At 57.0% G+C, this 25,057-nt stretch overlaps 2 protein-coding genes and 1 long non-coding RNA gene across 3 annotated transcripts; all 3 read right to left on the reverse strand.

Annotated features, from left to right (window-relative positions):
* Positions 1–389: 389 nt before the first annotated feature.
* On the reverse strand, positions 390–5,450 carry FGF5 (fibroblast growth factor 5). Its single transcript, XM_080591542.1, has 3 exons — positions 4,928–5,450; positions 3,409–3,512; positions 390–1,484 (listed from the first exon to the last, which is right to left on the reverse strand). The coding sequence occupies exons 1-3, from the start codon at positions 5,433–5,435 to the stop codon at positions 1,125–1,127; spliced, it is 972 nt and encodes a 323-aa protein (XP_080447668.1). The 5' UTR covers positions 5,436–5,450; the 3' UTR covers positions 390–1,124.
* Positions 5,451–8,911: 3,461 nt separating this feature from the next.
* On the reverse strand, positions 8,912–13,317 carry PRDM8 (PR/SET domain 8). The gene is made up of 4 exons (XM_080591470.1): positions 12,769–13,317; positions 11,382–11,602; positions 11,010–11,241; positions 8,912–10,816 (listed from the first exon to the last, which is right to left on the reverse strand). The coding sequence occupies exons 2-4, from the start codon at positions 11,598–11,600 to the stop codon at positions 9,399–9,401; spliced, it is 1,869 nt and encodes a 622-aa protein (XP_080447596.1). The 5' UTR covers positions 11,601–11,602; positions 12,769–13,317; the 3' UTR covers positions 8,912–9,398.
* A 6,624-nt stretch (positions 13,318–19,941) lies between these two features.
* Positions 19,942–23,673, reverse strand: LOC308194759. The gene is made up of 3 exons (XR_013950841.1): positions 23,419–23,673; positions 21,928–21,994; positions 19,942–21,721 (listed from the first exon to the last, which is right to left on the reverse strand). It is a non-coding gene; the product is annotated as an uncharacterized lncRNA (long non-coding RNA).
* Positions 23,674–25,057: the final 1,384 nt, after the last annotated feature.

Below are 25,057 nucleotides of genomic sequence, written 5' to 3' on the forward strand. Positions count from 1 at the left end.
CGCCTCTCTCCATGCAGTTCCGTGCCTAATGAATGCCTGAAACCTTTTTATATCTGCAAAGGCTGTGGTAAAAGATGACTCAGAAAGCAAAGGGAAGAGGAAAAAAAATACCGAGTTTTAGGAGTCGGTGCACATTGTGCAATAGCACCGTCTGCAGCTTGCTGACAAAGAGCTCAAGGCATCATGCAAGTGTCCTGCAGCGGGTGACGTGCAGCAGGGCATGTGTCCCGGTGCCCTTTGCAGGGCTGCCTGCAGCATGCCTGCTCATTAACCCCGCGCCTCGGAGGCCAGGCAGCTCTGTGCCCCTCGCAAAGGGTTCAGATGCAATTGCCAGCTGCAAATAAAAGCACAGCAAGGCTGAAACGGCTTGTGAAACACAAGAAGGTTGACACACTCAAAAAGTTACCTTTATTGCTTAAAAATCTCTCAAGTCAGCTACAGACTGCTTTTAGTTTAAAAGAGGTATTTACCCATTTATTTTTGCCTTGTCAGCCTCCTTCTGACCAGCAAACCCGTTTGGGACCAGGAGGGGTTTTTAGCCCATCCTGCTCACATTAACCTGCAACAGCTTCGCTGCCAGTGCTGCCACACCAAGCTCTTCCTTACAATACCACCATCACATTTAAATTAATTAATGAAGTGCTGGGTGAGGCCCTGGTAGGAGAGCAGAGGTTTTATGGTTCCCCACAGGTTCAGCATAAACATTTTCCAGGTGTGTGCAGACAAACTCTGATCAGTGTATCCACGGGGCTGCACGTCTGCAAATGGCCGTCCTCCCCTTAACAGCCTTTACAAAGAGATATATTATTGCCAACACAGTTTGAAAACCCTCTGGCACTTGAGAGGTTGGCTCTGGACGTAACTCTTGTACGAAAATGATTGTCGACAGCATCACCAGCGAAAACAGTGCAAGAAAACATGTCCGAGGCGGAGGCCCCTCATGGCTTCCCTCAGCAGCAGCAGAGCAACGCCTGCACCTCGCTCCCCATCCACGGCAGCAGTGCCCACTCTGATCCATCCCTCAGCCACCAGCAGTGTCCCCACATCCGTCCCATCTGGGAATGAGGGGGGGTACCGGGCTCCGCTCCTCCCCAAAAATCCCCCACAGCCTCCTCGTGGCACGGCTACCCGAAGCGAAACTTCAGCCGGTACTTGACAGGGCCATGGCTCTGCCGCGGCGGGGTGGCTGCCGCCGTTTTCTTTGGTGGTGGTGGCGGAGGCGGTGGTGGCGGCTTCTTCTCGGGCCGGGTGACGGTGAAGGCCAGCTGCGGCGGGGGGGGCTGTCGGAAACGGGGCAAGAAGTGCGTGGAGACGTGCTGGGGGCGGGCGCGGGGGCTGCAGCCCCGCTTGGCCTTGCCCCGCTTGTTGAGGGCCACGTACCACTCGCGGCCTGAGCGCCGGCCGCGGTGCACGGCTGAGGCATAGGTGTTGTAGCTGTTCTCCTGGAAGCGCTCCCGGAACTGGCACTCGGATGTGAAACGCGCCTGTGGAAAGCAAGGGAGGACACACAGATGGGTTAGCACCACCTTCGCTCTCCCAAACCGCTCCAAGCACAGCGGATACCCTGCAATTTGGGCCCCAAAGCCCCCTCCATCTCCTTGCACACATCACTCTGGCACCAGACCTGTGCCTGATAACCTACGAGGGCAGCTGGCATGCAGGTTGTAATTGCATTGGAGTTATTTATAACCCCCCATTTTCTTCTGAAATCAACTGGGGTCATTCTGTCCCCTGCTATCTGTAAAACAAGCACAGCATTGCCTCCTGTAAGTGGGGCTGCACAGTCTCCCAGCACTGGGGTTTTGGGAATAAGGCAGCCCACCACCATGAACCATCAGCTCTACTCCCTGTCATCCCAACAAAAAGAAGCATTTCTCATGCAAGTTGGCAAAGAAGCAGGTTTAGGGGCTGCCAGTTGAGCAGGCACAGGGGTAAGGTGTTTGACTGCAGCCACATCTCCAGAAGAAAATGCAAGGCACATCGAGCAAGTCCCGACCCCAAAGACAGCATGTAATGCCAGCTATCCATCACTCACAACCACCCAAAGGTCCATGGGGCTGGGATGGATTTTCAACTCCTAATTGAACCAGAAAAGTTGAACCCTACAATGCAAGGCACAGAATCCCCAGCATGCAGTACATTTTTCCCCCATAACACCTTGAATTAAGATTCCTTTCACTCTTTGCATCGAAGAAATGTGATCCTGGCAACTCATGGTTGCTTTCCCTTCTTTTTATGAACCCATGGTGCTGCACCGCCCATGCACAACCATCCCCCTTCTGGACACAGCTTTGCTCACACCAGCTGCTCTACGATGACCTGACAGCCACAGCGATGCTCAGGCAAGATAACTGCATTGCCCACACCACGGGGAAGTTTTAGGTCCAACCCAGGCACTTCTCCTGGGAAGCTGCGAACCCAGAGAGCTGTTTTCAGAGGAGCCCAGAGGCCCGCAGGCATGGTGTGATCCACAGCACAGCACAACGGCACCGGAGCGGCTCCTGCATCAAAGCGGAGCCGTGAGTGACGGGCACAGGGCGCGCTTTGTGCTGCTGCACACTCATTAGGTCATGAAATAACTTTATCCCGCCGAGGCAGGGAGGAACAACAGATGCAGGCTTTGCATTATCGGTATTATTCAGCCCAGCCATCTTCAAGCGTTTGGGTCAAGTTTCTACAAATTGACAGCTTTCATCAGAGTAGAGCATCGTGCGCCCTCGTCCCACTGCTCATCACCCTCACCAAGGTCGCTTCCACGCTGCCCTGTCTACAGCAGCGATTAACCATGCATGGACAGGGTTTGATTTAATTTCTGCCTGCACCACAGCATGCCTCGAGATGTCGAGGGGAATAATGGGGCCATTATGAGCTGCAGGGGAGGGTTGGAGACCATACTTGGCGATGCTTCCATCTCATTTCATGTTTGCTTTGGTCTCATCTCATGTTTTAACTGTATATTTTGCCAGCTCCTCTCTACCTACACTGTTCCTGCTGTGCTCATCTTTCCCTGTTTTACCTTCACTCAGGCATTCCCACTTTCCCCAGCCTCTCCATCCAGTTTGCAGAAATTAGCAGTGACGCGCTCACCATTTCTGCATCATTAGGTTCCAGGAGTAATGCTCCGACAAAACTCGAGGGAGTTTTGCAAGCACATAAATACTGCTTTATGTCAACTTGTGGGCTTGTGCAGCCTGAGCACATCGCTAACACCCACATCTCGGCCGTGAGGCTGGGCTCATCCCCACAGGGCAGGCAGCCACACTTCCCGCAAGTCATTGCCCTCGGCCCTGCAGAGCCCTCCCGGCAGCCGCAGGTGCCCCGGAGCAACGCTGCCGCACACACGTGTGTGTGCAGCTGTCGCTACGCTGTTAATACACAGTATGTACTGATAATCGGGGGTTTACTTACACTTGCATGGAGTTTTCCTTTTTTTGACATCGCTAAAAATTTGTTGCTGAAAACTCCTCGTATTCCTACAATCCCCTGAGACACAGCAAATATTTCCAAAATACCTAGGATGACAGAAATCCCAAAATAAATCACAGTTCCCTCCACATCAGCGTGACAAATTAAAAATAAAATAAAAAATAAAAAGCTTACGTTTGCATTTCACCTCCAAAAGACCCTGCTCCTCAGCAACCTGCCTCTGTGCAACCCAGCTGCTTGTTCACTCATAGAAACCTGCATTTACTCCAGTACTGGTATCGGTTTTGTCCTATTATTATTATTTTTAGCTGGCGGGAGCTTTGCCCTAAGCTACAAGCCCGTGATGGACAAAGCAAAGGGCTTTGGGGTTGAGGACACTTTTTTGCAAATAACCAGGGGTGCCTCATTTCCCAGCCAGCCCCATGGCTTCACAAGTTGTGCCAGTGCTGCTGGGCCCGCTTGGGATCCACAGCACCAGGAAAAACTCTTCTCTTCTTCCCCCACAAATTTCTCACCAGTTTCAGAGCCAAGTACAGCCACACAAGTTGGTCTTGGCTGCACAGGTGCTGAGGGGTTTGCAAGGAGCTGTGGTTTAGGGGGTGATTTCGGCCTCAGCTGTGACAGAACAAGCTCCCACCTGGGGAAATCCCTCATTTTGGGTGCTGGCCAGCAAGGTTTGACTGCCGTAGCTCAGATCTCCAAATTCTGGGCAGTGGGCAAGGGCGAGAAAGGAAGCCACAGGAGCATGGAGTCCCGCATTTCTGCAGCCAGCCTGCTGCCACTCACCTCACCCCAACTCCTCACAAACCTGGATGTAGAAGTGCATGCCAGATTTGGGGCTGAAACTACCACCAACATCAGCTTTTTCCTGAAGCTCCCCATCCTAGGAGGGCACATGGGACCCATAGCTCATCCCACAGCAGGGCCAAGCATCGCTCCTCACCACCAACAACATGTTTTGCACCCCTGCACAGTCTCACTGTCCCCTTGGCACAGGTGTCCCAGCATGTCCCCACCACCCAATGTCCCCTCCCGTCCTCTCACCGACACCACAGCTCCCCGGGGCACACAGCGGCTGCTCCCGGGGCTCTGTTTTCCCCCTGGGACAAAGTGGCCCCGGAGGAAGGAGTGCAGGGATTAACATGCCGAGAGAAAACACGATGCCACACTTAAGCCCCCGGCCCCGCGGTATCAGATCTCCACCACTTCCCATGTTTATTTTAAGGAGGAAGCAAGGCTCCCACAGGCCCCACACCAAGGGGCACCTGGTGGGGGTCAGTGGCGTTGTCCCCATGCCCATGACGCTGCACCTCGACGCCGCGAAGCGCCGTGCAGCGGCACATGCCCGCCACCCACATCCCACGGCGCGGGCCTGAAGGCCGCAAGTGGATGGCTCCCACGGCTCCACCAGCTATGGGGCAAGGGTGGGAGAGCGGCCAGGTGGAAAAAGGGGGCTTGGAGGGCAAGCGCGGCGCGGCACCCCCCCGTCCCCTGCACTCACTGAGCGGGCTGGCGTCGTGGGCGCCGTCCACCCGGCCGTCGGGGTGCAGCTGCAGGTGGAAGCCGATGCCCACCCGGCAGTACAGCCGGCCCCGCCGCCGCCCCGGGCGGCTCCGAGGGAAGCGGCTCGGCCCCGCGGCCCAGGAGGAGGAAGAGGAGGTGGAGGAGGAGGAGGAGGAGGAGGAGAAGGTGGAGGAGGAGGAAGGAGCGGGGGCGCTGCGTCCCGCCGGCGCCCCGCCGGGCAGCCGCTCCCGCCGGGCTCGGGCGGGCAGGAGGAGGAGGAGGAGGAGGAGGAAGGCCGGGCTCATGCTGCCGGCGGGAGGGAGGTGGAGGAGGAGGAGGAGGAGGAGGAAGGGCGGGAGGAGGGCGCCGCATCCCCGCTCCACCGCCCAGCACCGGCGGCAGGGGGCCGCCCCTCCCGCCCGCTGTTTGCGCCCGGGGGGGCACCGCACCTGTGCGGAGCCCCGAGCCCCCAGCCCGGGCTCGGGGGGTGCGGGGCCGCCCCCCATAGACCCACGCCCTCCCCCATGGACACCCCCCCGCAGCCGGGGCTGCGCCTCGGGTTACGGGGGGGGAGCGGCTGCGAGCCCCGGGGCTCCTCCGGGGCACGGCGGCGTTGGGTTGCAGCCCCGCCGGGAGATGACAGCCGGCAGCTGCGCCTCCGCCAGGGCTGGGGGCTGCCAGAGAAGCCCCCTGCCCTCTCCTCCCCTCCCTTCCCTTCCCCTCCCCTCCCTCCTGTCTCATCCCACAGGCCCTGAGGCTGAGCCCGGCGCTGGGCAGCATCCCCGGGGGGCTCGCAGCGAGCCCCTCGCCCCCAAGAGCGCCCTCGTTGGCACTGCCCGTGTCAGCACCCAGCGGCACCCCCTTCCCGGTTCCCAAAATTTGGGAACAGCATCCACATGGCCTCCCACTGACGGTGCCATGACCCCAAGACATGCCCCAACCCCAAGACTGACCCCATGCCCCACCAGCCAGATTTCTTCCCAGCACAAAGGCATCCATCGCTGGTGCCAACATCCCCCTTTCTCCCTCTCCAGACTCCCCATAAGTCTTTCTTTCATTCCCAAAAAGCCATCGGGAAAATCTTGCCTCCACACAAGCCGACACCTCCATACCCTCCCTGCCTCATCACTCACATAAATCAGCATTTTTCCAACCAAATACCCCCCCAAATCCTGTCTGGAGCCATCAGCGGGGTTCGGGTTCGGCAGGAAGGAGGCCGAGCCTCCGGCATGCCTCACGAGGAAGCTGAAGGTCGCACACGGCATGGGCTGGTGCGGGTGGGGTGCTCCTGCAGCTCAGGATATAATATATATATGCCCGTACGGATACGCGTGTTTATATATGTACACATGTGTATAAATATAGATGCCCCTAAATATAGATGTACATACCTGAAGGAAGGTCAAAAGCTCAGTTACTCCTTCCAGCTGCAGTAGTCAGCCCCATAAAGCACACGGTCTGCACTCACTGACCCACCGTGGGCCCATGGGGACTGTGAGCATCCTTTTGGGATCCAGGGGGTACACGGACCCTGCGGGGAGCTGTCAGATGGTGATTTCCCTTGCGAGCATTTCCGTGAGGCCAAGCGGTGCCCATGCAGTGGAGAGAAAAAAAAAAGCGGGGGGGAAAAAAAAAAGGAAGGCTTGAATCTAAATAAATAAATAACGCTAATAGCTCACTTCCTGGAATAATCCAATTTAATTGCCTTTGGCAGTTGCAGCCCTTCCACACACACACACACCAGCAGCCTCTGAAGGCTGACGCGATGCTACCTAAATTATTCAAGGCTCGGTTACAGAGCAAACTGGAGGCAAACGGAGGGGATAACAGGGTGCTGGTGCGAGCTGCGGTGCCTGGAGAGGAGGGCTCTTGGTTAAAAGTAAGGCAAAACTCTTTAGAAGTGAGCAGGAGCCTCTGCTGGAAAACAGACAGGTGCACTCCAGCAGTTGTCAGAGCAGCACCGAGCTCGACAGCAGCTTTCCCCATTGGCCTGGTGCTTGGTGCGCGCTTGTTGTCCGCCCGCTGCCGGTACCTCAGGAATATTTCCCCCTCCCCGAGTGAGACGTTTGCAATTTCCCTGCCAAAGTAGGAGCACGCCCAGCATCCAGCGAACCGTACAGCTTGCCCCTTCTTATGTACTCAGAGTTGCAGGGCTTGCTTTTGGAGATGGCTGCTACGACGGGGGCTCCGTACCCGATTTTCCACCGCCACCGGCATGCCCAGCACCAGACTGGCAGCCATGCGTGGTTCTTCTACCAGCCAGAGCCCGGAGAGGGCAAGGGAGAGCCTCAACGGGCAGAAAGTGGGCGCTTATCCCGCTCTTGGGAAGGCCAGAGGAGGGAGGCTGAAGAAGGCCCCTCCTCATCCTCGGGGCTGCCCGGGGCCGGAGGAGAGGCAGGAGCCCCGCTAGGTGGCAGTGCCCGCCCGTGAGCGGCCCCGGGAGCATGCGGACATCCCAAAACCACCCCCAGCACCCCCAGCACCGGGAAAACCCCCCTGAGCGGCTGGGAGCTCATTAGGGAGCGCTGAGGAGCCGCGGTAATTAAAGCGCAATTAAGCGCGGAGAGGCGGGGCTGGGCGCGCTCCCGGGATGGACGCGTCCGGCGGGGGCGGAGGTGTGGGAAAAAAGGGAAAAAAGCAAAAAAGAGAAATCAAAATACACTTCAAGGGACAAAAAAGTCCCTCTCGCCCTGGAGAGAGGCTCCCAGCCCCCCAGAGCCCCACACACCCCAGCCGAGCCCCCAGGGCGACCCCCCAGCCCCCCCACCTGCGTACCCGGGGTCTGGGCACCCCCGGGGGGAGAAGGGTCCCGGTGGGGCGAGGTGCGGGGTGGGACGGAGCTATGGGGGCTGGGGGTGTGGGAAGGGCTGGGAAGGAAAAGGGAAGGAGAAAGGGGAGAGGGGAAAATCCAAAAGAACGGAGACAGGAAAAGGGAGAGAGGAAACAGGAAAACGAAAAAGCGAAAAGCAGAGCGGAGAAAGGGGAAAGGAAAGTAAAAAAGGAATAAGTAAGAAAAAAGAAAAAGAAAGAAAAAGAAAAAGAAAAAGAAAAAGAAAAAGAAAAAGAAAAAGAAAAAGAAAAAGAAAAAGAAAAAGAAAAAGAAAAAGAAAAAGAAAAAGAAAAAGAAAAAGAAAAAGAAAAAGAAAAAGAAAAAGAAAAAGAAAAACAGAGAAAGGAGAGATTAAAAGAAAAATAGGAAAGGAAAAGGGAGAAAGAAGAAATTTAAAAAAATAAAAAAAACGGCGAAAGGAAAAAGTAGAAAGGAGAAATCAAAAGAAAAAATAAAGAAGAGAAAACGAGAAAGGAAAGGGGAGAAAAAAAGAGAAAATAGAAATTAAAAGAATAAAGGGAAAAGGAAAAGGAGAAAGGAAAAGGTGAAAAGGAAAAGGAGAAAGGAAAAATGAAAAGAAAACGGAGAAAGGAAAAAGGAAGGAAAGTAAAAAAATGTAACGGAAGGAAGTAATAGAATATTCTTTCTATATATAAAGAAGAATATAAAGACAGTAGAGAGAGAAAAGAGGAAAACGGGAGCAGGGGAAGAGAAAGAAGAAAAGTAAAATGGAGAGAAAATGGAAGGAAAGAAGGAAAGAGAAAGGAAATAAAGAGAAAGAAAAAAGGGGAAAATTTTTTAAAAAAGGAAGAAAGAATGAAAGAAATAAAGAAGAATGAAAGAAAGAAAGAAAAATGAAAGAGAGGAGGAAAGGAAGAATGCGATTCAGACCGAAACGAAGGAGCGGGCAGGCGCGGCAGGACCGAGAGGGGAAGCAGCGAGCGGCGAGCGCGGGGCGGTGCGGGGCAGCCGCGGGGCTGCGGGGGACGAGGACCGGGACCGGGACCGGGACGGGGACCACGACCCCAGCACCACGACCCCAGCACCATCCCCCCACCACCATCACCACCAATCCACCACCACCCCGGCGCCGAGTAACGTGCAGCCGCGTTGAAGAAAATAAAGTCATTTATTGTCAAAGCATCCAACATACCCAGATAAACTATAAAGTTTAATAAATCTTTTCCAGGGGTGCGTGTGGCGGGGAAAGAGGGGATGAAAAGAAACACGGAACTATTGAGACTCCATTTCACGGGCACGAAGTTACACGCGGGGGCGGGCGGCGGGGGTGAAGGGGGCGGCGGGCGGGCGGCGGAGCCCGGTGCAAGCGGAGTCCGGTGTGAACGGACCCAGTGCAAGCGGAGTCCGGTGCAAGAGGACTCGGTGCAAACGGAGCCCGGTGCAAGCGGAGCCCGGCGCAGACGGCGCCCGCCCCGCCGCCCCCCGTAGCTTCATATCTAAAATAAAAATTTACCCTGACATAGAATTATTCTTACACCTAAACCATAAGTGCTCAATAATTTAAGTAGAAACGTATGACAAATGCATCAATATGTTGCAATATATGACATTTTAAACAATGTACTCGTAAGCCGCCGCCTCCGCCGCCCCCCGCCGTGCCCCCCGCCGTGCCCCCCGGCTAGTTGTGCGAGGTCATGTGGCGGGAGAGGTGGTGCCGCTCTCGGAAGGACTCGTTGCAGATCGGGCACTTGAGCTTCTCCTCGCGGCGCCGCTTGACCAGGGGTTCCAGCGCGTACTCCTTCTTGTGGTGGGAGCGCATGTGGTACACCAGGTCCGAGGTCATGCGGAAGGAGGCGTTGCACTTGGCGCACCAGTTCTGCGCCGGCAGGCACAGCGACGTGAACGACGGCGGCAGCAGCGTCAGCGCCGACGGCAGCTGCAGCTGCAGGGGCCCCGCCGCCGCCGCCGCCACCGCCGCCGCCGCCGAGCTCTTGGGCCAGAAGGCGGTGGCGTAGAGGAAGGGGCTCTGCTTGGGCAGCCCCCCGCCGCCCCCCGGGCCGCCCCCCGGGCCGCCCCCGGGGCCGCCGCCGCCTCCCGCCGCCCCCTCGCCGCCGCCGCCGGGCAGCTTGACGGCCAGCGCCTCGGCGGCGTACAGGCGGCCGGGGGCGGCGGAGGAGCCGTCGGGGCACGGCTCGCCCAGGCCGCCCAGCTTCTGGCCCAGCACCAGCGGCGGCCCGTGGGGGAAGGAGCGGGCGGGCTGCGAGAAGGCGCTCTTGCGCTCCTCCGCCCCGCCGGGGCCGCCGCCGGGGCCGCCGCCGAGCTGCGGCACGGTGCTGAAGGCGCTGCTCCGCGCAGGGCTGCCCCCCTCCAGCCGGGCGCCCAGGGGCCCCCCGGAGCCGCGGGGGCACAGCCCCGGCTCCCCGCCGCCGGGCCCGGGCCCCCCCGTGCCCGTCCCCGGGGGAGAAGCGCGCTCCTGGCCCTCCTCGGCCGTGCCGTCGGGCTCGGGGCCGCGGGCCGCCTTCTTCACCTCGACGAAGGCGCTGCGCTTGGCCTCGCCCGTCTCGGGGCTGGGGGGCGCGAAGAGGCGGCCCCCCTCCTCCAGGCCGCAGTAGGAGCCGGCCGCCCGGTACTGCTGCTGCTGCTGCGGGGTGCACACCAGCTCCTCCTTGGGCGCCGACGGCAGCCCCGGCCGCTCCGTCGGGAAGCGGCCCCGCTCCTCTTCTTCGGGGTAGCGCCGCTTCGCCTTGCCCCCGGCCGCCTCGGGGGCGCCGTCGGGGGGCGCCGGCCTCCCCGGGGAGCCTCCGGAGCCGGGGGCGCCGCGGGAGTTTTCCAGCTCCCTCGCCAGGTTGTGGAAGTCCGTGGAGGGCTTGGTGGCGGCGGTGCCGTCGGGGAAGGGGTGGTGGAGCGGCCCGGCCGGCTTGCAGAACTTGGCGGCCTCCGGCTCCTTGCCAGCGGCCTCCTTGCCTCCGGGGGGCTCGGCGGGGCCGGTGCCGGCGCCGTGCAGCCTCTTGGGGCAGCGGAACCGCAGGTGGGCGGCGAAGGGCAGCTCGAACTGGAAGCGCTGGCTGCACTCGGGGCACGCGTAGGGCGGCGAGCCTGAGCGGGGACACGGGAGGACGGGGAGGGGGACACGGGGGGCAGTCAGCGTGGCCGCCCCCTCGGGGCCACGGGGGACGAGGAGGGGAGCTGGGGCCGGGCCCCCCTCCCGGCCCCGCTGTCCCCTCGCCTCCCGCCGTCGGGGAAAGGGACGGAGGGGGAAAACTGGGGGGTCTTGGGGAGGGACACCCACCGTTGGCGCGGGCGGGGGCCCGGGCGGGGCCGAGCAGCAGCAGCTCGGTGAGCTCCTTGCCGTACCACACCAGCAGCTCCTCGTCCTTGGCGATGCGGCGCAGGGAGCGGTAGAAGAGCTGCCCGCTCTTGATGTAGGCCTCCAGGTTCTGCTCCTCACGCTCCCGGGCCGACTGCACCAGCCGCAGCCACATCAGCCCCTCGGCCGAGCCGTTGGCCGCCGACGTGTCCACCTGCAAGGCGCCGCCGTAGGGAGCCAGCCCGCCTCGACGGCGCGCACCGGGCCGAGCCGGGCCGGGCCGGCCCCCGTCGAGAACCGGAGCCCCGGGGGGAGCGAGCCGGCAGCTGCCCCCGAGCCGGGAGCGGAGCTTACCCGAAAGATGTAGGGCACGGTGCGCTTGTCGGTGGATTTGAGGGCGATGAAGGCGATGCTGTCATAGAGCGACGTGTGGCTAAGGACGCAGGGGCCGAAAATGGCATTTTCCGGGATGTCGCAGGTGGTGTAAACGCTGGTGAAAATGTCAGTCAAGCACTGCTGCACCGTCTTGGCGTCCCCGTCCCAAAGCCCCCTCTGCACGCCGGCGTCCTCCATCCCTGCGGGCGGAGAGAGGGGCGAGGCGGGCGCGTTACGGCGGCGCCGGGGGGATAAAAACAAAAGGGTGGGGGAAAAAAAAAAAAAAACACAAAACAAAACACCCTCCCCCCCCCCCAAAAAAAAAAAAGAAGAAAAAAACCACCACAACAACAAAAGGACAAAAAAGAGGTAGTTGTGTTTGCCTTTCGGGGTTTCGATAGGAAAAGCAGCAGCGCTGGAAAAGGAGAAAATAACGGAGGCAAGGAGCTCAGGGGAGGCTGCGCCGTGATTTATGGTTCCGGGGGGAACCGGGGGAGAGAAAACCCCGAGAAAACCCTGAGAAATCCTCCTGCGGACCCCAGCCCCGGCGGGGAGCGGGGCCAGGGGGTTTCGGGGGTCGTCATTGCCGGCGCTGGCATGCCCGCTGCCCTCCCGGGCCGCTCTGCGAGGGGGACGCGTGGCTGCTCATTACCATAATCCGGCACTTTCCCTCCGAGACTTTAATTAAAAGCAGCAAGCAGAGGTAATTATTTTTACCTCGCCGCGGTTATTTATGGAGGAGGGGGAGCCCCGGCTCCCGAGATGCGAGGGGACGGAGCCGGGCGGAGGAGGCGGGGGAAGGAGCCGGGCACCGGGAAATGGGAACCGGGCACCGAGCACCGGCGCTCCCCGCAGGGCTGCGGGTGCCCTTTCCCTTCGCAACCCGATTAGTTTTCATGCCGCCTTCCCCCCGCCCCATCTGCCATCCAATTTGGTCCTTTCGAGGCTGCTCGGGAGCAAGCTGCCCGCTCGTCTCCGCCGCGCGCTCCTCTCCGCCGCCTTCCCCCTCCGTTTTTCGGGGTCCAGCCCCGGCACCCCCCGGCCTTTTCGCCCCCCTCCCGTTGCCAGCCCCCAGCCGGGAAAGGGGGCCGCGGGGGCTCCTTCTCGCCGCCTCCCCGTTGCGGCGCAGCCCGGGGAGGGGGGGGGCGTTATTCCCCGCAACGAAACGAGCGGCGGGCAGCGACCCCCGCCAAACTTTCCTGCAGCCCCCCCCGGCCACCCCCCGGCTGCTCCCCCCCAGCCCCCTCCCGACCCCCCCCGGCCGCTGCCTTTGTCCGGGCCGGGGCCGCTCCCGCAGGGTCTGGGGATGCGGGCAGGGCCGTCCGTGCCCCCCCGGCATCGCTCCCCCCGGCCGGGGGGTACTCACCAGGGAGCGGGGGGGACCCTCCTCGCCCCGGCGAGCGGCACAAAGGCCCCCGCTGCCTCCGGCCTCCTCTGCCTCCGCTGCCGGCGGCCTCAGCGCCGCTCCATGGCCCGGGGAAGGGGAGGGAAGGGTTGGAGGCAGGGCTGGAGCGGGGTGGCGAGCCGAGCAGCCGGCCCCGGTGCAGTGAGCGAGCGGCGGGCAGCCCCACACTTTTTGTTTGCCGCACATAAGCTGCCCAATGACGCGTGACAGCCCACGTCCCCTCCCTTTAACCCCTTCGGGGGCCGCCCGCTCGCTGTCGGCCCGCCTGGCCCTCACCTGGCCCCGCCGAGCGGAGGAAAAGTGGGGGCGATGGGGAGACCCCCCCGCAGCCTCTTCCCAGCGGATGGGGGCAGGGGGCTCCGTCCCCGACTGCTCTCCCCCCGACGGCTCTGCCTCCCGGAGCCGCGGTCCCATAGGGGTAGCGGCCCCCGACGGGGCGGCCCCGGGGTCCCCGGCAGCCCCCGGCCCTCCCCCGGCCCCCCCTGGCCCCCCGGTACCCCCTCTCCGCCCAGCCGGGGAGCTCGGGGAGCCTCGGCCGCTTCCCCCCCTCCCCGCCCGGCGTTTCGGGCTTCAGAAACCACCCAGCGACCGCGAGCGGACGAAACAAAACCCCAAACGCCCCCAAATTAAAATAGAAAATAAAAAGCCCGGGCTGAACAAAAGAAGGCACAAAGCCGTTCCCAGCGGCGAACGGAGCGCTGCTTGCAATCAGAGAGTGGGCTGATGTTTGGCTTTCAAATTCACTTATCCTCGACATAATTACGATTTTCCTTGCATTAGGATTAAAGGCTGCCTGTAATATGCTTTCAACGTTTATCTTATTAATTCAGCAAAACCCAGCGTCTCCCCAAACGGAGACGGACAAAACATTAAAAATACGGGAGTCTGTAAAATTTCTGTAAAATTTGGATCTTAATTCCTGCTTCAGAGGCGGATTTTTTTTCCTTTTTCCCGTTTTTTTCCTCTCTCTCTTATTTTTTCTTTTAAATGCTGCAGCCCTCGCTTTGTGACATAAATTGTCTAATTGTCTCTCATTAGCGGGGGAAAGAAAACGGACATGTTATTTCCATCGGCGACAATTTTAAGGGCCACCACGGCACACCAAGTACTGGGCAGCCGCTGCGACACGGCGTCGGATACCGAAATTCCCCGAGACTAACGAGGACAGCCGGGGCACTTTGGGGCGCTGAGGCAGCCTCGGATGCTGCCAGAAATTGGGTGCCGGGCACGGGTGCCGCTGAGCCTCGCAGAACGATGCCTTTACACGCACACCCCGCTGCCTGTGGGTTCACCTCCCGTTTAGCCACGCTGGGGGAGCGCAGCCGGAGCCCCGCTCGCTGGAGGAGCCCAGAGCCTTTGTCTGGAGCATGGGGAAAAGCCCAAGGGCGACACGAGCAGCGCCGAAACGCAGGGACGTGGGGGCACCCGCTGCGTCTGGCTCACCCAGGGGACTCCCCAGGATTTATGGAGGGGGGGGGCACCATAAAGGATGCTCAGAGCTGCACTGTCCCAGGCTGCGTGGCCAGGAAGCAGCCCCCGGGGGTGCCCACGTGTGGGATTGAACCAAAGCTCTCCCGGTGCCCGGAGAAACACATGTGGAGCTGCTGCCTTCCCCCAGGCAGCCACCGCAGCTAGGCCTCTGGCAGCACAGGCCCTTCCCCGGGGCTCCCTGGAGGGACCCACCGCCCTCGCCCCCCAGCATCTCCCTCCACCCACCAGCCCCTTCTCCCAGTTTCGGGTGCCCCCCACGCCAGTCCCCGGCCTCCTGCAGGATGCAGCTCCATGCCCGGCTGGGGGATGCCACTGGCACCCCGGCTGAACTTCCCCTGAACTTCTTCCTGAGCCAGCACAGGACCTGCTTCCACGTATTAAAGGATATTCAGCAGCGTGCTTCGGATTATTATTTTCTTTTCCCTTAGCTGGCTATGAATTTCTTCTGACTTTGTACCTCACCATTTTGCCTCTCGGCACAGTGTTTCCCTTCCTCGCCCTACCTGGCAGCAGCACTAGGGCTCATATAAACCCCACAAAGCTTTCACCTGGCTTTAGCTTCTCAGGGCAGGGGAGAGGAAAGCGGAGGTACTGAGACCAGCTCCCCATCTCCAGGGGACGCAGGGTCTGGGCATTAGGGTGTCCCCACGGCTGCTCGAGGGGGGTGCGTGACATGCATGGTGCTGAGCCCCTCCAGGGGGTGGCTGCCCCCTGGCCAGGCCTGAGCGAGAGCCCCCCAAAGTTTGGTGGGTGCAGGGAGGAGCAGGGAGAGCACCAGAAGGCAAGACAGACAGAGGGCAGGGCAGACGGAAAGAAGGATGCGGAGGATTTCGGCTCCATCCCTGCCACGGCAGCTCGACGCGGGGTGTGTGAAGGAGCCTGCAACTTGGAAAGATTTATTTTCTCTCGTCATAAATCTCATCCCGTTGTTCCTCTGACCAACCAAGCATGATAAAGTCCTTTTCCATAAAGTATTCAGTATTAAAGCCACAAAGCTCACCCAATCAGTAGCCATCTGCTTCTCCCATAACTGCTGCTCCAGAAGCAGGGAAAAGCAGCCAGAAGAGAAAGGGCACCACTGTTAGGGCTCCGGGACAAATGAGGAGGCGCTGAATAGCGGCCGAAACCTTTAGTTTGCCTTGTATATCTGTATCTATAGAGACAGAGGAAGAAAGGAAGCATTATATTGATACAACAATTGTAAAACAAAAAAAGGAAGAGGCATCTAAAGGGCAATACAGCGGGCAGCGGCGGGCCCCACGTGAAGGGGATGCGAACAGATTTAGAGAAACCTTTAATCGCGCGCCGATCGGAAGACGGAGGAGGCCGGGGAAAAGCCGCGAAGGGGCGGCAGAACATCCTGCCTTCCTCCTCCTCCTCCTCCTCCTGGGCGGCAGGAGGGCAGGCTGCTTGGGGGTGCGGGGATCGGGCCCCGCTCGGGCCCCCCCGGCCGCAGCATCCCCGCGCAGGGTGAAGGCTCCCTTCCTTCCGATGGAGGGCAGGAGAGGAAAGACGAAGGCGAGGATGCTGCCGGCGGCCCCGCCGCCGTCCCGGGCAGCAAACGGCTGCAGGCTGAGGCCGGGGGGGGGAGGGGGGGGGAGACGGCCCCCATTGGGATGGGGCGAGGAGGAAAATCCTTGGCAGCACCACGCGTGGGCTGGGAACCCGGCCGAGGGCAGGCGGGAGGGCTGAGAGGTGCCCACAAAGATGCGCAAGATGCTCATTATTATTATTGTTGTTATTATTTTCCATGCTTTTAGTTTTTTGGGGGGGAGGCAAAGCCCACAGCTGGGAAGCAGCTGCAGCCCCCATTCCCTAGGCAGCCCTGCTGGGGCTCGCCTTCCCCCCGAGACTCTTCCTCACCTCCTTTTCCCTGCGCTTGACCTGGCAGGTGCTGCTGCTGCCACCGTGGTGGCAGGGCTGGCTGAGGGAGCAGCAAGGGGACTCCCTCATCCCTCTTCCCCCCCCCATCAATTCCATAAAATTGCAGCCACTTAATGATGTTTGAATTAGGGACAGCGCTCCCTTCCCAGTGGGACTGTGCAGCACCTTCCTGTCAGAGCTTGATGAGAGCACCCATCGCCCCCCGACACGTTTCTCTCAGTCCCTTTTCTCCCCCTTCCCACTGCGTTAAACCAGCAGGGAATTAGGAGCTTTTCAGCCACAATTATTTGTGCCTTCACATCTGCCCCCTCGCAGGCCTGAGGTGCTCACCATGCCTCACCCGTGTCTCCTAACACGCAGCACCCAGGCCCTGGAGCTGCAGGATTGGGGGGGAAAAAGCACCTTTTACAGCCCCTTCTCACAACAAAACCCCAATTCTTTTTCTCAATGCGAGGCTGCACTTGTTGGCCTGTTGTGCTTGCAGCCATGTTCCCCTTCGTTTCCAAAGTGTTCCTCTCATCACCCATTAAAGCCGTGCTTTCCATCGCTATTTTCGGGCAGTGAGGTGGGAGAGGAGAACACTCCCGCTGCTCCTGCACGTGCTGCTTCTGCTCCCTGAGGGCTTCAAGCACAAAATGAAATGCCGGCCTCGGTACTTTTTGGAACAGAGAGCATCTCTTCGAGCTGCCCCTCCATCCAAAACCACTTCATCTGCAGGGCTCTGTCTCTGAACTCTTTGCTTTAAGCACAAACAAATCTCCTGCTGCAGCCGTACAAAGCCATGTCGCGCTGCCTGATACATTTCTTGGCACGTGCACATCCTAATTCCCAATACTATCATTTCTTTCCTTTTTTTTTTTTTTTTAAGTTTGCTTTTCTTCGGTCGCAATGTATTATGTTTTACTGTATGTATTACTACATGCTGCTTGCACAATGTTTTGCATGATCTAATATTCTTTGTTCAAAACTGCAAAAAAATCTAAATAAAGACTATAGTGTGTCGCATCAGTATAGGCATCAGCTCGCGTTTTCTACGGCATATGGTACTTCAGAAGCCATATGTACCACTGTTTAGTGATTCTGGCAAAGAGGCGCAGAATGGTGAAATCCAACTGCCAGGATTTCTGAAAACAAATATGTAAATGCTCCAGTGCTTTTGTTATTCATAACATACCTCTAACACAGCACATACAATATGCTGTTCATTCTGTAACTAGTATACTACTAAGCTATATTTGCTTCAGTCCTCGTTTTTAAAGATTTCTCTGCTCTGTATGATTCCTCCATCCTTCCCATCCATTAAATGAGCACTTCGAAAAGGGATATTTTTCCTGTTTTATAGGATGCACTTTTGGGGTGGGGGGCATCATATATCCATGCAAGAATTTAACATGGGAACAAAGAAGCGTGTTAGTGCAGCGTCAGCATCGCCTCCTTACAGCCCATGAAACAGAGGCAAGGGAAGGGCTTGGGAACGGGCTCTGGGAAACAATAGCTGCCAGGGAAGGGAGGATTTGGGTTGAAGCATCCCTGGCAGTGCTGCCTCATTGTTCCCTTCCCACCCACAGAAAAGCCCCTGCCCCAAGGACATGCTCTCCCCATCCCCAAAATGGAATTTGGGGCTTGCCCGCTCCACGCAGCCTCGAGCAGAAGCAGGGACCTGTTTGTCTTCTGGTCTGTGCGAGCCAGCAGGGGGTACATGGGCTGTAAACCAAAACTTCTTGTGACAACTTGAGCAATGCCTGGATTAGGAAAGGAGAAAAATCCAGTGCAAAGTAGCAAAAAGTTCCTACAAATCCAACAAGATCTCACAATGCACTGGGAGCTGCCAGCTTTAACTCTTATCCAGGGGTACGGGTTGGCTCTGCCTGTTTTATCAAGGGGGCCACACAAAAACAGGCATCTACTGCATGTGCCAGGTGAGCAGCCCTGGCTGACGGACAGGCAGACATCTCAAGGGTGGTTCAGAGCTCTCCTCTGCCATCTCCATGCCAGCATCACAAGAGCTGGCCTGTTTTTAAGGGAGCAAAGTCTCCATCCGTGGAATAACCCCCTTAGACTTGCTCCCTCTCGTAAACCCCCATCCCCACCACATTGGCTCAGAGGTGGGACACATCCACACAGCACTGGGTCTCCAAAAATGCCCCTTACAGGGGGGTTGTGCTCAGGCCCTCACCTTGCCATGCCACTCACCAGTAGCAGCATTGCCCCAGCCTCACTTCAGGGTCATATTCATCCCCTGCTGGGGTCAGTCATGGGATGCTTGGGCACCCACATCCTGGCTCCTGGTGGTGCCGTCCCCCTCCGCCTCACCTGGAAGCTCCCGTGGGAGCGCAGACGGGCTCCACAGCGGCACGTTTTGGATCCAGCATCCCTGTGAGAAACTTCTGCCGTAATATTTGAGTCCTCAGATGTTCAGCCATTTGCACATACTGCGCGAGCGCCTTATTTGCATAGAATTTGTATTTGTTGGTATTCACATTTGTAGGAGAACGCATACATTAGATTAATGTCATCACAGTTTATGGAGATCATCTGTGCCACAGTAGCAGCTCGAGGCTCTGGCTGCGCTCAGGGCCGCTCAGGGCCCCGCAGTGGCTCCCGGGTGCTTCCACCTCCCAAAAAGGTGTGTCAGGGCCATGAGGGGCTGCAGCAAGCCACAGAGCTGAGCCCCAGCCTGCTCCACATGGGCCATCCCCTACATGCTTTTAGCCTCATTTCGCAGCAAAGAGCCTGGTGCATCACTAGGAGGAACTCACCCCAGTGGCTCGGTGCCTGTATGGGGCCATGCCGACCCAACCTCCTCGCTTCTTCAGTACTCTTTTCTACAAAGCTCCCCTCTCCAGTGCCTGGGGATGCTCAGGGCTCACACCAGGTGCCTCCCTTCCTTCCTTCCACGGGGCTGCTATCGCACACTCCTTGGCTTGCCGTGGCACCTGGGTGCCCGCGCCTGCTCGACAGCTGGAAGCTGTCAGGAGCGATGCTGCTGGCACAGAGTGTTGCTGGGCTCAGTCAGATATTGTTTGCGTGGCAGATGGAAAGCCTCGCAAGAACAGCACCACAGCAACCGAGAGCTCATTTTCTGCGAGGAGATTTTTTTGTTATCGGGCCATGCCTTCATCAGGTGACTCCACATCCCGACAAGAAAGGCTTTGTTAAGACACTCCCATTACCAAAATCATACAGCTAGGCTTTAAAGCTGAGTCACTCCTGGTGCCAGCATCACTTGGGCTTCCCCTGGAAACCATCCAGGCCCCCAGCACACAGAGACACCCCCCTCAAAATACCACTGAGGAGGAAGATGCCACACTTCCTGATGTGGAAGGACGTGGTGACACCGGATGTCAGCCTGCACAAAACCACATCACTTCAGGGACTGCAACACTCACATGGCTCAGCTAGTGAGAGGGACAGGTTCCCAAGGGAAAGATGATGGCTTTACTCAGTTTCCTTTATCAGAACCACCACGCACAGCCCTGTGGTGTGACTGCCTTCTTTACACCACCCTGGAGAGGTTCTCTCCTCCCTCCAAGTACGTGGCACGCCTCAGGATGTTCCCCCAAAACACAGCTATGACCTGCTGCCTATGGGGAAGGTGGAGGAGCTGCCCCAACCCACGCCCAAGTTAAGTGTGAAAGGAAAGAGCTCAGGCTCAGCCATCACAGGGCTATCCCACCAGCCCGCAAAGCCCCATCCCCACTGCGTGCAACCCACACTGAATATGCGGTGAGAACTCCTTTACCACAGCATCATGTCAAAGCTTAATGCTGGTTTTATTAGGCATACATTCATTGAAATTTTACTTCTTACAAGCAAGAGTCATATCTTGAAAAGGACTTAAGATGTTTGAGTGCTTCCATCCTATTTTCCAAGGGATTTATGCACCTAGAAACCTGGAGAACAACTTGGACAGCATATATGAACTCAGGTATTTCTGAAAATGTCCTCAAAACTTCATCAACCTTGTGGCAAGCAGCTCCTTATTTTCCATTGTGCTGGTTCTTACTCTCGACCAACATCTGCCACTATGATTATGATCTCTAATGAGCTTCTAAATCACATCACAGCATTCTGCATTGATGAACTACATTCAGTAACTGTTTCCTTCTGCAAGATGTGAAACACTTCCTACAAGATGCTGAGTGCTCTCAATTCCCACAACACAAAAGGTGAGAAACTGTTTCTTAACATGTCTTATTCAAGGAAACCTGGGGACTTGATGAGATGCATAGGGAGATTTCAGCATGCCAGCTTTACACACAGGAAATCCTCAAGGATTGCACTGCAGGTGGATAAAACAAACATGGAAAAATGCCCCAGAGAAAATGCATGAGTAGCTGCAGACATTGCCTTAGCTAGTGACCCCTTTCAGGTAAGTGAATCCAGGCAGACAACCAAGTGAGCCACAGATATTCAGGGCCCATCTCCCACAGCTGCCACCTTCACCTTTCCACCTTTAGGCTGGACATCAGGAAGAGGTTCTTCACAAAGAGGGTGGTGACACACTGGAACAGACTCTCCAGTGAAGTAGTCACTGCACCAAGCCTGTCTGAATTTAAGAGGCGATTGAACCGTGCACTTAGTCACATGGTCGAAAATTTTGGGTAGACCTGTGCAGTGCCAGGAGTTGGACTTGATGATCCTCGCGGGTCCCTTCCAACTTGGGATATTCTATGATTCCCCATCAGGATGGGTTGAGTTGGGGGACTGCACACATACTCAGTCCTGGCTCAGAAGAAAGAGGAGGGAAAAACATTTTTTTTTTTTTTGACAGGATGTGATGTATGCAATTTTTCACAGGGTAGGGACTAAGGTGATGACTCCTCATGGAGGACTCAGCTTGGTCTTTCCCCTCCGTTCATCAAGGTCCCTGTGGTTCATGAGAGGAAATGTCAGGAAGGTTTGGTTTATAGCCATGACTTCATGGGGATATTCTTTATTTCCTGCAGATAAGGACACGTACAGCTAATGTCTGCTGCTGAGCAGTTGCCACATCACTCTGAGTAGCTGTGCTGCCCTCATAGCCTGCCTTCTGCATCACATCTGCCATGTGATGCAGGATCCATCGGGATGAAGCGTGCTGTGCAAGGTAGAGGTGGGAGTTCTCCACCACCATGCTGCTCATGGCACAGCTGGGCTGCTGAACATTACTGTGCTGGCAGCAGGCATCCCACTAAACACATGCACCTGCTTTGCTCCAGTCCAAGCATGAGCCAGGGTCTGCTGTCTGCAGAAGCATTTCAGCCCATCCCAAAGCTGACACCCACTTTTGGTCAGGTACAACACATCTCAGTCTTCCCCATTGCCCAGGAAGACTAACTCACTACGGGTGCCGAGCATCTAGGACACGTCCAGTTCAGCAAGATGAAGCCATCCTCCACTCTTCAGCCCATGGGGATGCATGATGCGCCTCTCCCAGGCAAACCCTGCGGAGCTGATGGTCTGTTCACTTAGCTTCAGCCTTTGCTTAGTATGACAGAACTTCATAAAAGAGCAATATGGATGCTGAAAACAGGTGTAAAAAAGCTGCAGGGTCTCCCTGACACAGGTAAAAATCGCTGTGGTCAGTGTAACAAGGTGTTACAGGACAAGGTGTTACAGTGTAACAGGACAACTGAGACAACAGAACAGACCACCCATCCCACGTGAACCCTGTTCAACTCTTAACACCCTCCTGCTCCCGCCCCAGGTGTGAGGCCCCCGTTTCTTCAGGTCTGTGCACACCCAGCACCTCTGAGTACCCACCACCATGACACATCACTGGGGCTGCAGACACCTCCAAGGGTTTTCACCAGGTCAGAAGCAGGAAAGCCTAAATGAGCAAATAGAAACACAAGGAGAAAAAAAAAAGGCAATGCTCCCAAGCAGCAAGGGCAGGGCACACACACCATGACATGCCAGTGCCGCGAGGCATCTCTGCTTACACCTGGGTGCACAGCCCAGGTGAGAGCCCTGTGACTCAGCACCACCCCAGGAAGTGAGTTACAAGCACGTTAAAGCCCATCTTGTTTGCACAGCCTCAGCACGGACCAAAGCACCTCCCAGTCTCAGGGTGATTCATGAAAAAATGTTCTTTGCTACACTGGTCTTGTAACAAAGAGGGAAAGCTGCTCCCATGCAGAAACTGACAGGCACCTCTCAGCGTGGCCAGGGGATACAGTGATATGGATCAAAAGAAGCAACAACATGACCAGAAGGCAGACAGAAGGCTCTGAGTGAAGTGATGGGTACACCTGCTCATCCCTGGCTGAAGAAACACCACCCTTCCTGCCCACAGCAAATACTTGTATTCACTGATCTGCCAGCATGACCTCTCCAAGTGGGATCTGGATTCCCAGGCGGCATTGCTCCACTCCTATCTATCGTAACTACACAGTCATAGGAAAAAACAACTTCCTCAATTACAGAGGACAGTGCATATTAACGCCACCCACTATACTGACCGATCTGACTTTCTCAAAGCTGAGGAGACAGCAGTCTAGAGCCCTGAAAAATTAAGTCCACTTAGGGCAAGTCCCAACCATCTCCCTCCCATCTGAAGACCAGCAGGGTACCACCAACACTCACTTCTCCTCCTGACAGCCAGGGAGCTGCCGCAGGAGCAGCCAGCATCGCTCCCACAGCAAAAGCCCCTGACCCAGCTGAAAAAGGCTCTCACAAGCCCGCTTCCTTCCCAGCCGCCTGCTGACAGTGGATGCAAAGGAAAGACTGACCACAGTAGAAACCCCAGCCTCTTTCGTAACCTTTGGTTTTCCTCAGGCACCTCCTTTACAAGGTTTGACTGCAGCTTCACACAAGCTAACAGACTCCTGGTTTCACTGAAAGAAATTCATTAACCTGAAAACAGTCCAGGCAGCACCATGACCAGGTTCACAATTACATGCTTCGGCCATACTTTTAAATGCCCCGAACTCCCCTAATCATTCAGGTAGGAGAAGGCCTTACACCACTGCTAGTCAAGCCTCCTGCTCTAAATGCAATAAATGCCAAATTCAGACCCAAACTCTGGACTTGGGCCACTCAAACCTCAAACACATCCAAGGATGCAGATGGCACAGCCACTGTCCTGTCCCCACAGCAACCAGCCACTCCAGAGCTTCATGCCATGGCGCTTTTCCTCCTGCTTGCTATCAGGGCAGGGCAAGCAGTCTGGAGACCTGCATCAGAGAATAGGGGAGGAGCCCAGGCTGGAGCCACCACCCCTCCTCTCCTGTTCCATGGGATGCCAGCTCTTACCTACAAGCAGCGTTCCATAAAACCTCCACAAAAGGTCCAGCATCTCCCTGTTTGCTCCTCCAGGTGCTACACAGCCCAACCTCCTCCTCCTGCAGCTCTCTCCCCATTGCCTCGACCACCACAGTGTCACATCCATCCCACACAAGGTCTTCCTCGGGGTAGCCTGAGTCGCTCCAGCAGCAGCCTCTCCCCCTGCTGCAGGGGCAGCCAATGCCACCACCAGCTGAGCTCCAGGAGCGTGGCTCTCTCCCCCTACCTGCAGCACACCCCAGTGATGACACCCAGGTGCTCACATTTGGACCCTTATAACGACAGACCTGCAACCAGGCAACAGCCAGCAGCTGTTACAGGCTGCAGGTGTCCCCAGCAGCAAGCGAGAGAAGGGACCTCCATGCAAGGACAGCAGGCTCTGGATGAAAAGACAAATGAGCAAACCCTACAAGGGGCTGCAGGGGGCAGGAAGGGGAGAAATCATGAAAGAAAAAAAAAAAAAAGTAATGCCAAACAAATGCAAGATGCTTTCATAAAACTGCATGTGAGAAAAAAAAATAAAATCAGAAAGTCCCTTCCAACCCTTTCAAAGCCCCTGCTTGCACAGGGTGTTTTGGCACGTCGTGTTACAACACCGACCTGCAAAGCATCGCTTGCAAGTGCAGCGTGCCCCTGCGATGGGTCTGGCATCAGCTCACCTGCACTGGCCCATGTTTTTGAGGAGACACACAGGACTCTGGCAGCACACAGTGCTCGCACAGGGCTGAATTTCCCAAATGTGGGTGGTGGGTGAAGGGTTTCTGCGTGCGGGCTGCCTGGCGCTGCCCGCCGCTGGCGCTCAGCACAGGGCTCTCCGTGACTGCAGCTCGACGGTGATTGCATGCCGGAAGAGCGTTGCACAGATGACTTCACGAAACAAAATTAGGAGTCATACATAAGAGAGGACATTGCCACAGCTCTGGCGTAATTAGGAGCCATCATCATCAAGCACAGGAAATTGGCACATCTGCTTTTTCAGGCTGTTGGTCCGACGGTGGCTCGCGCGCGGTGTCAGGGGGAGCTCTGCTGCAGCCTGCGAGCCCTGCAAAGCTGTCTTTGCACAAATATTTACACAACCCCCTCCCTGAAACAGCAGTATAAGCAGTTCTTCCATCATTTATCCTCCCAGTTGTTATTTTCCCTTTCTCTCCCTAGGCCCTAGAAGGGAACATTGACTTGACAGTGTCATGTTCTCTTTCTCCTCTTCAGCCCCGAAGAGGTCAGGCTAGATAAACACCAGTCACTTGTTAACCAGGATAACCCCGAACAGAACAAAAGTTACATTCTTGTCTGGATGCTCCGCAGAAGGGGCTTGCTCCTTCCCCCTAGCGTCAAGTGACAGAACCATAGCAAATTGGGTGGCCACAGAATCAAGACACTTCATTTTTTCTTTTCTTTTCTTTTCTCTCCCTTTGGGTACCTACCCGGGGATCTGTAGGATCCCATCCTTTGATGGGATACACCCAGCTCTTCTCATGGAGAACTGCTGCCTGCTTCGTTCCCCGTCTCCTCCAGCTGTGCCGTTGTTTCCCGAGAAGACCAAACAGGGTCACTGCAACCCTAGAGTTGTGCTGAAATCCCATCTGAAGTGATCCTTTGGTGCTGCTCC

Source organism: Anser brachyrhynchus (assembly GCF_964034855.1).
Source record: "Anser brachyrhynchus genome assembly, chromosome: 4".
Taxonomy (NCBI): Eukaryota; Metazoa; Chordata; class Aves; order Anseriformes; family Anatidae; genus Anser; species Anser brachyrhynchus.